This window comes from Lepidochelys kempii, chromosome 6 (genome assembly GCF_965140285.1).
Source record: "Lepidochelys kempii isolate rLepKem1 chromosome 6, rLepKem1.hap1, whole genome shotgun sequence".
NCBI classification, from domain to species: domain Eukaryota; kingdom Metazoa; phylum Chordata; order Testudines; family Cheloniidae; genus Lepidochelys; species Lepidochelys kempii.
Genome location: NC_136385.1, coordinates 58,216,726 through 58,230,198, shown reverse-complemented (window position 1 = coordinate 58,230,198; position 13,473 = coordinate 58,216,726). Strand labels below are relative to the sequence as shown.

Below are 13,473 nucleotides of genomic sequence, written 5' to 3'. Positions count from 1 at the left end.
GCTGCAATAAGATCCATCTTGTTTGATATTTCCCATGACTGCCATACTAATGCCGGGAGAATGGAAGTTTCAATTCCCTTGACAGGAGAGGTTAAACACAAAACAAGCCCAGTGCCAATCACACACATGAAAGACCAGCATTTTGCAGTAACGAAAAAAATGTGTCCGGTTACTGCAATGTTGTAACTTGCAAAAAAACAGCACACTCCTATTTCAGAGCACAAGCCATATTCCATAAGGCATGTTTATCCCCTTTGTTTATTATGTTATGTTAACTGTGAAATATGGATTTTTATATATGTATAAACACACACAATGGAAGCCATTAAAAAGCCATAGGAGTTGCTGCAAGCTCCACCTACAAACACATATTTTAGTGACACCCGTGTTGGTGAAAGCCACTGGAGTGACAGCCTTGGAGTCTGAAATTCTTTACCCAGCTTCCCCCATACCTTGAGCAAATGAAACCATCTCTCAGGGTGCAAAAGTACTTCACCCTTCATGGCCCAATCAGTTTCTGCCTCTCTGCTGAGGCTGAGAACCAGGGCGTCAATTACTGCCAAATGCGATGGTGCCATGTGATGTACAAACTTGTCCAGCAAGAAAGTAGTTGGAGATAAAATTAATTTTATCTAGACCACAAAACAGCTGTTAGGTAGTTACTGAAAGCATTTCTTTCAGCCTGGAACATATTCAAAACTCCATCCTAGAAGCAAATGGAACATGTAGCTCTCCTGTTAACTACTATTTCTGAACATCTCTAAAAATGAGTCACTTAAAACAAAACCTTTTTAATGACACATCCAAGTTCTGTTCCCATGTCTAAAGGATGTTCAAAATTAGCAGCTAAAAAAAGGTAAAACTAGAAAAAGAACATCATGGCTGTTTCAGAATCTAAGGGCACCACAATGCATTCCTAACACTGACAGCTGGAGGGTACACAAACTCTTACAGTGACATCAGGCAGGAGATGGAACAGGTTCCAAAGAGTTGTGTCAACACTAGAAGTTAGTTCACAACAGCTGCACTATTTCCACTTGCTCTGTAATTTATGCAGTGGTAGCTGCTCAACTGCTGGCTATTTCATCCCTGAAAAAGCCATGTGGCATTCAAGAAAATGTATCCAAAAGGTTGACTTGCACAACTGCTATCCAACAAGTCAAAAAGGTAACAAACATATATGAAAACTATCCAGGAGCAGATTGAGTGCCACTATAGGGCACCTAAAAACTTTGTAATTTAAAACCAAACATTCTTACTGTATAAGGAAACATGATCTAGTGGTTAAAGCAGAAGACTCAGAGTCAGGAATCCCAGGTTCCATTGGACTATCAGTCTGACCTTGTGTAAATAAATTATTTGTGTATGCCTTACACATTTATATGTTATATAAATACCCCATAGCAGCTCTGAAGGATTTAAATTACTGCCTTTACGAACCTTAAATAGAAAATGCTATAAAAATGCAATGTTTTTATTGTATAGGTAAACACTAATTTTACAATGATCTCAATTAGTAGGCAGGTTGTGGATTTGGGCAAGAGAACTGTGGTACAGTCCAAATAACAGAAGAGGGGAAACAGAGTGGAAACTGGGTTGAGCACCAGGACCAGATGATCATAAACACTCTGTTAGTCTGCAACCAGCTGCTTCAGTCAAACAGTGCAAAATATTCTCAATTGGAAGAAATCCTGAACTTTCAGATTTGGATAATCTGCATTTAACTGTTGTATGTCCAAGATATCCCTTGACTAGGAATTGGCATGCAGCAACCTTCCAAGCTTTGGTAGTAAGATGTCCAGATTCACAGCAGCATTTTCACTAGTTTAAAGTGGAATGGTTGACTTAAGTTAGCGTAATTACTCTCTTAAAAAGTTCAGGTCTAACTGGGCTAGGAATTATAGGATGGTACCACACTCTCTTTGTGAATCTACCTCCTCCCAAGCACCCAAAAAAATGTTTGGCCTGAACTATTTGTTTAATTCATATCAAGTTCACAAACAGTTCTGAGTTGACCACAACTGCATTTTTCAACTAATAACCTATTCATCCAAAGAAATTTGCCTAGCTCCAATTCTAATAAAACATAGCTCTGATCCATAAAATCATTCAGTGGTGTGCTTCCTGCTCTCAGGGACTTCTCAACTATCCCATATGTTGTAGCATGGAGATTGTTCCGCTCCATAAGTAATATGAAGACAATTTGCTTCTTTCTGGAAGGCAAAGATGGGGGTAGGAATAGGAAGAATCTAGGATAAGGGTGCTGTTTTCAAGCGACACAAAAAAATTCTGATCAGTGAATGCCAAGGATTCTGCTACTCCCTTAGTGCTCCTGGCAATAAGCCAGGTAATCGTTTTTCCTTTCCCCTGCTGTCTGCTGCAACAGACCAAGAGGGAGAAGGGGGCTGGAGCTAACTCCAGTGCAGCTGATAAGATGGCAAACTGTCCATGCCTGACATTTATGGAGGACCCAGGGTTCCATGGAAGCACTCTGGGAGGATTAAAGTGGGGTTAGCCTCTCTAATCACACTCCCTAAAATTCTACATATGGCAGATGGATGAAAGCTTTTATATTCGATAACGATGATTCTAAAGAGCCCTGAGACAGAAGTTGCTCTCCATCAAGGAAAGATATAAAGCTGGAAGTCAATTTTTAAAAAAAAAAAAAAAAAGCAAAGCTTTAAGACCAAACCATGCACCCTTAAGAGCTGCCTTGCTGCTCTCTACAAATGGCAGAGCCAATATATCCTGGAACTACATTTCAAATGACAAGATAAAAAACAGCCCTTTGGAAGCTCACTCTTCCTCATTCCTCCCTCTATGAGTGTCCAAATATTGAAATTAAGTTTGGCTGGAAATAGACACTTCTCTCAGTATCGACCAATTACAGCTAACAATCGTACCTCCTATATGTGCCTCACCCTGCAAAAAAAAAAATCCATACAATCCTTAACTTTGTCAAACTTTGTCCAGGACCATTTCAGTGTAAGAATGAGAAGTTTCACACGCCTGCACTCACTGCCTGGAGCCAGCAGAAGGCTCATAGCTGTCAGCAAACTGATAAGGGCTGAAATTACTCCACAAAGTCCTCTTTAAAGAGAAGAGCCAAAGAAGCACATTAAATAGGAAGGGGAAGGGGTCAGACACACTAGCCACTCATGTTTTAATGTGACAGTAAAATAAGTCACTGATTTATGCATATGCTAGTGTCTTCAGTTTTGTTTGACCTGGAGAGCTTGAGGCATGGGGGGGATATGAGCTAGAAAAACTACAGTGGTATTGCTCATACATTATTTGTTCTGGGAATAGCACTTCCCAAGCCAACATTGAAAACTCACTCTAAAATGACTCACAATTTCTTTTCAAAATTGGGCTTGTCTTTTTTTCGTCTTTTTTTTTAAACAGAGCATAAAGGAGGCCTGAAAAGGTGTGGGGTTATGTTTATTTAACTTTTTCTGACTGTTTTTGCCTCAGGGCAACACAAATCTCAAGTCTGGTCTTCTTTAGCTCTCTAAGTGGATCTCTTACAGAATTTTGAAGGGGGTGCAGCATAAGCTCATATATTAGCTGAACGGGTCAGGGGGTTGTACCTTTAACAAAGACATTCTCTTCCTAAGTGTTAAAACACATTTTAAAAGTTTTAATAGTATGACTAAAATAAATCCCTTTCCTCAGTTGTGTCAGCTTTTAGCTTCTTCACTCTTCCCAACACAAGTGATCATCATCAGAGTAGATAATACCTTAATTTCTAATGTAAAAAACAAAGCAGGGGAATGAAAAAAAAACCTTCCCACATCCTCTGGCACTCCCCTCTCCCCCCACCTTGAACGTTATCCTTAAATTCCAGTCCTAGGTAGTAATGAGTTTATCTGTGTTTGCTGGATTTGGGGCAATGAGTTGGGATTTATGATATCAGTAGCACATAAATTTTCAAGACATACAATATTCTGCTAAACGAATCTGCAGACCAAAAAAAAGAAAAAAAAAATCAGAAGGACTCTGGAAGTCTGTTTACCCTACAAATTACAAAGTGAAAAACAGATTTGTCCTGAGGAAGGAGGTTTCATAAGGGATGGTTTTAGCGGTAGCCATGGAGGTGGTGTGTTTTCCTTTCCTTTTTCCTCACTCTGCTCTTCTTCTTCCCCTTACTTCAATCTTTCTCCCTCTTCCTCACCTTCATCTCTCACCCTCCACTCCTCCTCTCTGCCATACTCCTATCACACACACTCCCTGTCCTTCCCCCTCTTCCCTCCTCACTATTCTGCCACAATGTTGCTGTTGACTTGTGGCACAGGGAAAGTGAAAGTAGAACAATGGATGCTGTCCACAGTACAGCTCAGCAACTGTGAAGAAGAATCAAAGTATATGAGTAGTTTGGCGTGAATGAGGAATAAGAGAAGCTCTAAAATGGTCAGTGATACTCTGGAACAGGGGTCCCCAACGCGGTGACCGTGGATGCAATGGCGCCCGCCGGGGCATTTTTGTGCGCCCACAGGACACCCCCCCGCCGAAATGCCACCGAGAAGCGTTGCCGTTTCTCGGCGGCATTTCAGCAGCAATGCTTCTGGCTGCTGCCGCTTCTCATCGGCAGCCTTTCAGCGGCGGGGTGTCAGGTGCCCTGCCACAGTCTTCTGTGCTATTATTATTATTATTATCATCATCATCTTGTGGGAACAGTATATTGCTATTCCCACAAGAAAGGTTGGGGACCACTGCTCTGGAACTTACAACAATGGCTAGTGCAGACCATTTATATGCCAGAAAACTCCATATCAAACGTCACTGATCCTTTCCAACCAAACACTAACTTGACTTGGTAGGGAAGGATAAAACTGGAGATAGCACACAAGTGCTGGGTACTAAAATGCCTAAGGGTTGTGGTGAATATGGAGTATTTTACATTGGCAGCTCAGACATTCTAAGGAACTTTTTTTTAAAATATATTTTAATTCAAAGTAGCTGGCAAAGATTTCATACGTATATAGGGGCATGTGTACATATTAACAACTGTAATAGGTGCTGTTTTTAGCACCTATTAGAGTTGTGAATATGTACAAATCTCTGGCAGTTGACCTCAAGATAACACAGCCATAGTAATTAACTGGAGTGGGGTGAAAAAAGGGAATGGAAACCTCTGTTGGCTGCTGTGATACTTGCAAAGGCTTCTGTTCTGCATACAAGTTAAACTAGTCATAGAAATTAGACATGAAGGAAATGGAAGATTAAGTTGTCTAGTCTATTTTTTCCGCCAGGACATGCAGAATGGATCCATATAGTTAGGGCCCTATCAAATTCATGGTCCATTCTGGTCAATTTCATGGCCATAGGATTTGAAAATTAGTCAATTTCACATTTTCAGATGCTTACATCTGAAATTTCAGTGTTGTAATCATGGGGGTCCTGACCTAAAAGAGGGTTGTGGGGGGTGGAGGTGGGGGCGCATAGCTGTTGTAGAGGGGGTCATGGGATTGCCACCCTCACTTCTGTGAGCCCAGCTGTGGAGCTTCCTGCAGCAGGGGGAGGTACCCAGAGGTGGGTCTCACTCCCCTCCCCCCCGAGAGCAACTGTGCAGGGTAAGAGTAAGTCCCATTCCTCCCCAGCCTGGGGACTAGCAGCTGGAGCCTGGGGAACAGTAGGAGCCCCTGGCTCGGCTGCCCCCAGCCCTACCCCTCCCACTCCCCTCCAATAGCTAGATTTCATAGGGGAGTGCTTATTTTACGGTCCATGACAAGTTTTTCACAGCCGTGAATTTAGTAAGGCCCTACATATAGTATAGCTTCCAGCACTGTGTAGTTACAAGTGACTTGAACAATGGGACTTCTATTACTTGGAGAGACTATTCCACATATTAAAAATCTCACCATAAGGAATATTTTCTGATATTTATCTTAAATTTCCTATTTCTGAATTTCATCTCCTTACTCCTACTTATACCTCTTGGACCACAAACATTTTCTCCTCTCCTTGATATTTACAAGTATCATGAGGGAGGAAGGATGGCCTTGTGGCTAAGCTTATAACTTGGGACTCCAGAGGCCTGGGTTCAATTCCTGCTCTGCCACAGAAATCCTATATGACTTTAAACAAGTCCCTTAGTTCTCCATCTGTGAAAGAGGGATAACAGTACTTCTCTACCCACAGTGGTGGTGTAAGACTAAATACATCAATAACTGTGAGGCACTCAGTGACAAGGGTGACAGAAACACCTTACATAAACGTATTTGTGAAATGCAAATATCCTTCTTTCCCAATGCCTCCAAAATGTAATTCTACTTTACATATTCAAAACACCATGCAAACAATGTTATGTTTGAACCCTACTGTACATATTAATTTTATAGCCAAAGTCCTCTCCAAGATGCTCAGCCACTTTACCACAATCTGCCTACAGCCAACAATTTTATTGATCTGCTCAGCTGAGTCACTGACACACACACCTGCATGAGAATGCTCAGGTCAGAGTAAGTATCTGGTATTATGGACACTAACAATCTGTGCCAAACAGGCAATATCATCTACTGGACTGAACTGAAAACTGAGTTGATTATATTCCTGGCTCCGCTCAATTCATTCCATGACCTTATATGAATCACAACCTCTCTATGCCTCTGTTTTCCCCTGGTAAAACAGGTATAACATCTATCTTACAGAGATGAGCTTGTGTAATTAACGTACATAAAGCATTTTGCATTTAACTACCACCTTTCATCCAAAGATTTCGAAGTATATTTATAGATCTGGACATATGTAGGGTCAGCAGAATTCATGACTCTCTCACTTCAATGAATTTAGCGATGGTTGAGCAGGAAGCTACAAATTTGCACTGTGGTTTTATCAGAAACTTGTCTTAACTTGTTTCAGAGTAGCAGCCGTGTTAGTCTGTATTCGCAAAAAGAAAAGGAGTACTTGTGGCACCTTAGAGACTAACAACTTTATTTGAGCATAAGCTTTCGAGAGCTACAGCTCACTTCATCGGATGCATTCAGTGGAAAATACAGTGGGGAGATTTATATACACAGAAAACATGAAACAATGGGTGTTACCATACACACTGTAATGGTATTAGCTCATCTTAAGTGATCACTCTCCTTACAGTGCATTTGGTAACACCCATTGTTTCATGTTCTCTGTGTACATAAATCTCCCCACTGTATTTTCCACTGAATGCATCCGATGAAGTGAGCTGTAGCTCACGAAAACTTATGCTCAAATAAATTTGTTAGTCTCTAAGGTGCCACAAGTACTCCTTTTCTTTTTTTCTTAACTTGCAAGAGAAGAGGAATAAAACTGAACTCTGCAGGAATTTGATCATCACTCTGTACTGAGAAAGCAGGGAGAACATAGAGTAAAGTGAAATTACTTACAGTGGAATTTGGCCAGCTACTGGGGTAAGCACCCCTGCTCTTGTGGAAAGTACCATGGGATCTTTAATGAACAGGTGGTCTGGACCTCAGTTTTACTTTTCACAGTATTTACGCAGTCCATGTTCGGGAGACCCTGACCATTGTGGGCACTGAAGATCCCATAACATCTTTCACAAGAGTATAGATGTTAACATAGCATGCCGGAGAAATTCCAGTGTGGGTAACTGAATTCTGCCTACTCAAGCGTTCTTCTACAATTGCAATCATATGCAGTGTTCTTACATTCCTGACCTAAACTACACTGTAGTACTGTTAAACAGCTGCTCTCCAGCAGATTTAGTTGTGCCAGAGATGGATAAAATTATCTTTGCATATTCAGTATTTAAGTATTCTGAGCATTATATAAATGTTAGTTATTGTATTTTTAGTGCAAAAAATCAGCAAGCTGAATGAACTGAACTTTAATAATATGAGAGTATGCAGAATGCTTCTACTCCCAACCACACTTCACACACATACACAAGCAGTAGACACATATGAACTCATGTATCGATTTAAATGCTATATTCAGGCTATTTTACCTGTCTTTGCATCTCCTCAATCTGCCGCTGGGGAATGCTTTGCAGAATGCTGTACATTTCAGGCATCTTTTCTTCAGGTATCACAACAGAGGCTCTAAATGCAAAAAAGTGAAGGGAAAAAAGTATAAAAATGCCATATGAGAACATACCAATAGTCCATGTAAACTGGTATCATAACGTGCTAAGCTCTAGAGGTTTCAGAGGAAAGCATAAGCCCCTGTAATGCAATTAATTATTCAATACTAGACCATTGGGAAATTTCTTCGTGACTCCAGCTGCTCAGCCTAAAGGAAATACCCAAAAACTCTGTGGGGTGCATTTGCAGAAGAGCAGCTGCAAGTGGCTACATAGAGGAGTGTGGTCTAATGAATTAAGTATGGACTGGGAGCCAAGAATTCCTGTGTTCTAATTCCAGCTCTATCAATGACTTGGTGTAATTCTGAATAAATCATTTAGGGGAAAAGAGTGTTAAGTGCGTACATTTGTATGTATACAAAATCTCTGCTGTGACTCAGTTACTCACACCTGTAAAATGGGGATACTTCTTTGCCTCACAGGGGTTTGGGAGGTGTAAACTGCTAGAAGTGAATTTAAACAGCTTGCGTGCAAATACAAGTGTGAAAAGGCCAATAATTTTTGTTCTATAGATGAATATCGTGAGCTGCAAGAAACAGGAAATCCAATACCAAGAACTGGATAGTCTGTGCTGCTCACCACCCTCCTTTTGTCCCCTCATTTTCCTGCTCCATTACTTCCTATGCTTGAATACATCCATAGGGTGGACTTCAACTGCCCTGTTTTCAGCATTCTCAATGCAGCCCCCTGCATATTCTGTTCCTTCACTTCTAGGTTGTGAGGTTTCAAGTGGTTTGAATTTACGGAGGGTGCAAACCAATAAGTACGAACCTCTTCCAGTCCAGAACTTCAGAGAAAGGCAAAATATAGGAGTCAGCAATAACAACAGGGACACAGCCAGCCTGAAGTACATCACTTAGCACAGCTTGTCCCAAGCGAGCACCACGCAGAACAATGCAGAATGTGGCTTCCTGTCAGTGAATAGCAACCAGAAAACGAAGATGAAAAAGGGAACAAATATTACATCCCTTTAATTTATACATTCGTTCCCCTCTGAACATACAGGTTTAATGAAATCACCACTCAAGTTTGCTCTCTGCCATCATCATGTTCTGAGTTATCATCGGATTCAAAATAAATGTGCAACTTTATTCTCCACTGGGTGTAAGGTGAAAAATGAGGACTGGATGAACTCATAGGACTTTTCCATCTTGTGTTTTAGTGACCTCATGTCAGAAGTTTAATCCATCAGGAAAGACAAAAGAATGCCAAACCCTTTACAAATCTAACATCTTAATGGCTGACTATGATCATGATTACGGCTCCGATTATGTCATGGAAGTCGCAGACATCACGGAATCCATGACTTCCAGAAACCTCCATGATATTGGGGCACCCCAGCAGCCCAGCAACAGCTGGCAGTAGGAGACCCTCCCGCAGCAGCCCAGCTGCCACAGGCAGCGGGGGCCCCCCCACAGCTCTCGGCCCTTCAGGGGTGTGGGGGATCCCCACACAGCTCCCAGCAACTGGGTCGGGGTGGGGAGCCACAACTCCCAGCCACTTCATGCAGCGGGGCAGGGTGCTGGACCCTCCTCCCTCCCCATTTTGTCAGGGATGTTTTTACTAAAAGTCAGGGACAAGTCACGGCTTCGGTAAATTTTTGTTTATTGTCCGTGACCTGTCCATGACTTTTACTAAAAATACCATGACAAAACTGAAGCCTTAATCATGGTTATTCAGCTGATACAATATATAAATGCTCTGGAATGTCAGTGGAAACACTCTGAGAAACAATTTGCCCTGTGTTGATATATGCATTAGAAAAAAATAGTACTATATAACGCTGTTCGTTAAACAAACATCAGTTATTTTTGCTGGGGAACTGGTTCAGGGACTGGAGTGAGACAAAGATTTTTCACCTCTAGGTCACTGGTTCAAAACTAGCTCAGGATATTAGTAAGTTTTCTGTTTACAATCCAGCTTCCAGAAGACAGTATCCACAGAAACCACCATTCCCATTGGCATTAATTGACAAGTTGGTGGGCAACAAAAGCAGAGAAACAGAGAACCAAGTGGGACATGAAGGCTGAAATATTCTTTCACCTTATAAGTGGCCTTTGCAGGGCAGGGGTGAGGTACATTGGCTAGGCAGCACTGGTGAAGCTTGAGCTGCTGCTGCTATTGTATTAATACTGCACTAACCGGACTTTGTTCCCCGGGGCTGTCAGTCTGGAAGCTTTCTCTAGTTCCAAAAAAAGTCACTCAAAAATTGTTTATAGATTTATTTATTTATTTATTAAGAAAGGATCTAGTGAATCTATTAACCAAGAGCCCAAGACAACAGAAAGAACACGGTATGTGAAGAGGCATATGGACTTTAAGGCCAGAAGAAACCATCATGATCATCTAGTCAGACCTCTTGCACATCACAGGACACAGAACCGCACTCATCCGCTCCTGTAATAGGCCCATAACTTTGGGCTGAGCTACTGAAGTCCTCAAATCTTGATTAAAGGCTTCAAGTTACAGAGAATCCACCACTTACTCTAATTCAAAGCAGCAAGTGACCTGTGCCCCACATTGCAGAGGAAGGCAAAAAACCCAGGGTCTCTGCCAATCTGACCCGGAGGAAAATTCTTTTCCAATAACAAATATTCCAGTCAGTTAGACCATGAGCATGTGGGCAAGACCACGCACCAGACACACAGGAAAGAATTCTCTATATTAATTCAAAGCCTTCTCCATCTAGTGACACATCTCTCCTATTGAAGATATTTGCTAATAGTTGTGGATGGGCCATGAGCCACTGTAGGCAACTTCACCATACCATCCCCTCCATAAATTTATCAAGCTCAGTCTTGAAACAAGCTAGGTTTTTTGCTCCCACAACTTGCCTTGGAAGGCTGGTCCAGAACTTCACTCTTCTGATGGTTAGAAACCGGTGTCTAATTTCGAGCCTGAACTTGTTGGTGGCCAGCTTATATCCACTTGTTCTTGTGTCAACATTGACCCTTAACCTGAGTAACTCCTCTCCCTCCCTGGTGTTTATCCCTCTCTTGTATTTATAGAGGGCAATCAGATCTCCCTTCAGCCTTCACTTTGTTAGGCTGAACAAACCAAGCTCCTTAAGACTCCTCTTGTAAGGTAGGTTCTCCATTCCTCTGTCATCCTAGTCGCCCTTCTCTGCACCTGTTCCAGTTTGAAGTCTTCTTTCTTGAACACAGAAATGCACCAGAAATGCACAGAATTTCAGATGAGGTCTCACCAGTGCCTTGTACAATGGTACAATATTCATATGAGACTATTCATGGCATCCAATTTGCTTTCTGTAGCGGGGCAGTTAAATATGAGAACTCGGAATTAAAAGTCTTTGCTGTCCCCTCACTTGCTTCCCAACAAAGCTGTGAAACCTACGTTCATATCAGGACAGTACTGAGCTGTCCTAAAATCTCAGCCAAGAGAAGATTGCAAAACAGGATGCATTAGCAACCCAGGAGTCTGTTTAATAAGATGACAGTAAAGGGAGTGCAGGAAAGGATGTGCTGGGATCAAATCTCAGACTGTTTTGGGGAGGGTGGAGGAAAAAGGAGCAAAACACATTTTAAAACACAAAAAGAAAAGGAGTACTTGTGGCACCTTAGAGACTAACCAATTTATTTGAGCATGAGCTTTCGTGAGCTACAGCTCACTTCATCAGATGTATGCTGTGGAAACTGCATCAGACTTTATATATACACAGAGAATACGAAAAAATACCTCCTCCCACCCCATTGTCCAGCTGGTAATAGCTTATCTAAAGTGATCATCAGGTGGGCCATTTCCAGCACAAATCCAGGTTTTCTCACCCTCCACCCCTCCACACAAATTCACTCTCCTGCTGGTGATAGCCCATCCAAAGTGACAACTCTTTACACAATGTGCATGATAATAAAGTTGGGCCATTTCCTGCACAAATCCAGGTTCTCTCACCCCCTCACCCCCCTCCCAAAAACCACACACACAAACTCACTATCCTGCTGGTAATAGCTCATCCAAAGTGACCACTCTCCCTACAATGTGCATAATTAAGGTGGGCCATTTCCAGCACAAATCCAGGTTCTCTCACATCCCCCCCACCCCCATACACACACAAACTCACTCTCCTGCTGGTAATAGCTCATCCAAACTGACCACTCTCCAAGTTTAAATCCAAGTTAAACCAGAACATCCGGGGGGGGGGGTAGGAAAAAACAAGAGGAAATAGGCTACCTTGCATAATGACTTAGCCACTCCCAGTCTCTATTTAAGCCTAAATTAATAGTATCCAATTTGCAAATGAATTCCAATTCAGCAGTTTCTCGCTGGAGTCTGGATTTGAAGTTTTTTTGTTTTAAGATAGCGACCTTCATGTCTGTGATTGCGTAACCAGAGAGATTGAAGTGTTCTCCGACTGGTTTATGAATGTTATAATTCTTGACATCTGATTTGTGTCCATTTATTCTTTTACGTAGAGACTGTCCAGTTTGACCAATGTACATGGCAGAGGGGCATTGCTGGCACATGATGGCATATATCACATTGGTGGATGTGCAGGTATACGAGCCTCTGATAGTGTGGCTGATGTTATTAGGCCCTGTGATGGTGTCCCCTGAATAGATATGTGGGCACAATTGGCAACGGGCTTTGTTGCAAGGATAAGTTCCTGGGTTAGTGGTTCTGTTGTGTGGTATGTGGTTGTTGGTGAGTATTTGCTTCAGGTTGCGGGGCTGAAAACACCTACTCGATAGATCACAAGGCAGCAGGTGGAAGACTCTGGGCAGGTCTGGGGAAATAAGAAAAGAGCCCCAGATGTGGACACATGCCCATCTGCCCAGATAACCATTTTTTCTGTCTAGACAAAAGTTACTATAAATATATCTCCTCGTATCATTGCTGTTATCAGCCAGACATTCCAAAGGGAGATGCAGGGCTCTGCAAGGGAAAGTATTTTAACAATCTCTGCATGTGTCAGCTCTCAAGTTAAAAATATTATATCCCTCACCTGCTATCCTTGAATGATACAGTCTACATTAAAGAAGCAAAGTAAAGAGAAATCATTTTTTCTTCTGGATAAAGGTTTACAAATCAGAACTCTTCCCTTCCTCTCACCCTCCTCCACTTGGAAGTTTAAACATCTTTCCAACAAAACATAAAACTGGAGGAAAATTTGTTTTTCTACTGTGCATTTGTTGTTTTATCGTAATTTGTTGAAGTTCAAAGATGGATTACATGCTCGGGGCCAGAGATGGAGTACATTGGAATATTCCCCAACTGGCCAAAGGTATAGTTGGCTTTACCACACTGCATGCTAAAGTACTTCTACTCTGTTTTCGGGGCTTGCCAGAAAACAAGAGTCTGAGAAAGCTTATCTGGTTTTATCTTCATTGACACACCAAAAGCCCTCTGGAAGTTGGGCCAAGGCCATCAAACACATT

At 41.9% G+C, this 13,473-nt stretch overlaps 1 protein-coding gene across 4 annotated transcripts in view; it reads right to left on the bottom strand.

Moving 5' to 3' along the window:
• EXT2 (exostosin glycosyltransferase 2) overlaps window positions 1–13,473 on the bottom strand; it is a 107,071-nt gene that overhangs the window by 76,201 nt on the left and 17,397 nt on the right. For 3 of the 4 annotated variants that reach the window (XM_073348064.2, XM_073348066.2, XM_073348065.2), the window contains exons 6-7: window positions 8,852–8,991; window positions 7,946–8,039 (exon numbers count right to left, since the gene is read on the bottom strand). In XM_073348064.2, coding sequence (XP_073204165.1) covers window positions 7,946–8,039; window positions 8,852–8,991 — 234 coding nt within the window. The remainder of the gene's footprint in view (window positions 1–7,945; window positions 8,040–8,851; window positions 8,992–13,473) is intronic. The other variant, XM_073348067.2, reaches the window with a different exon arrangement.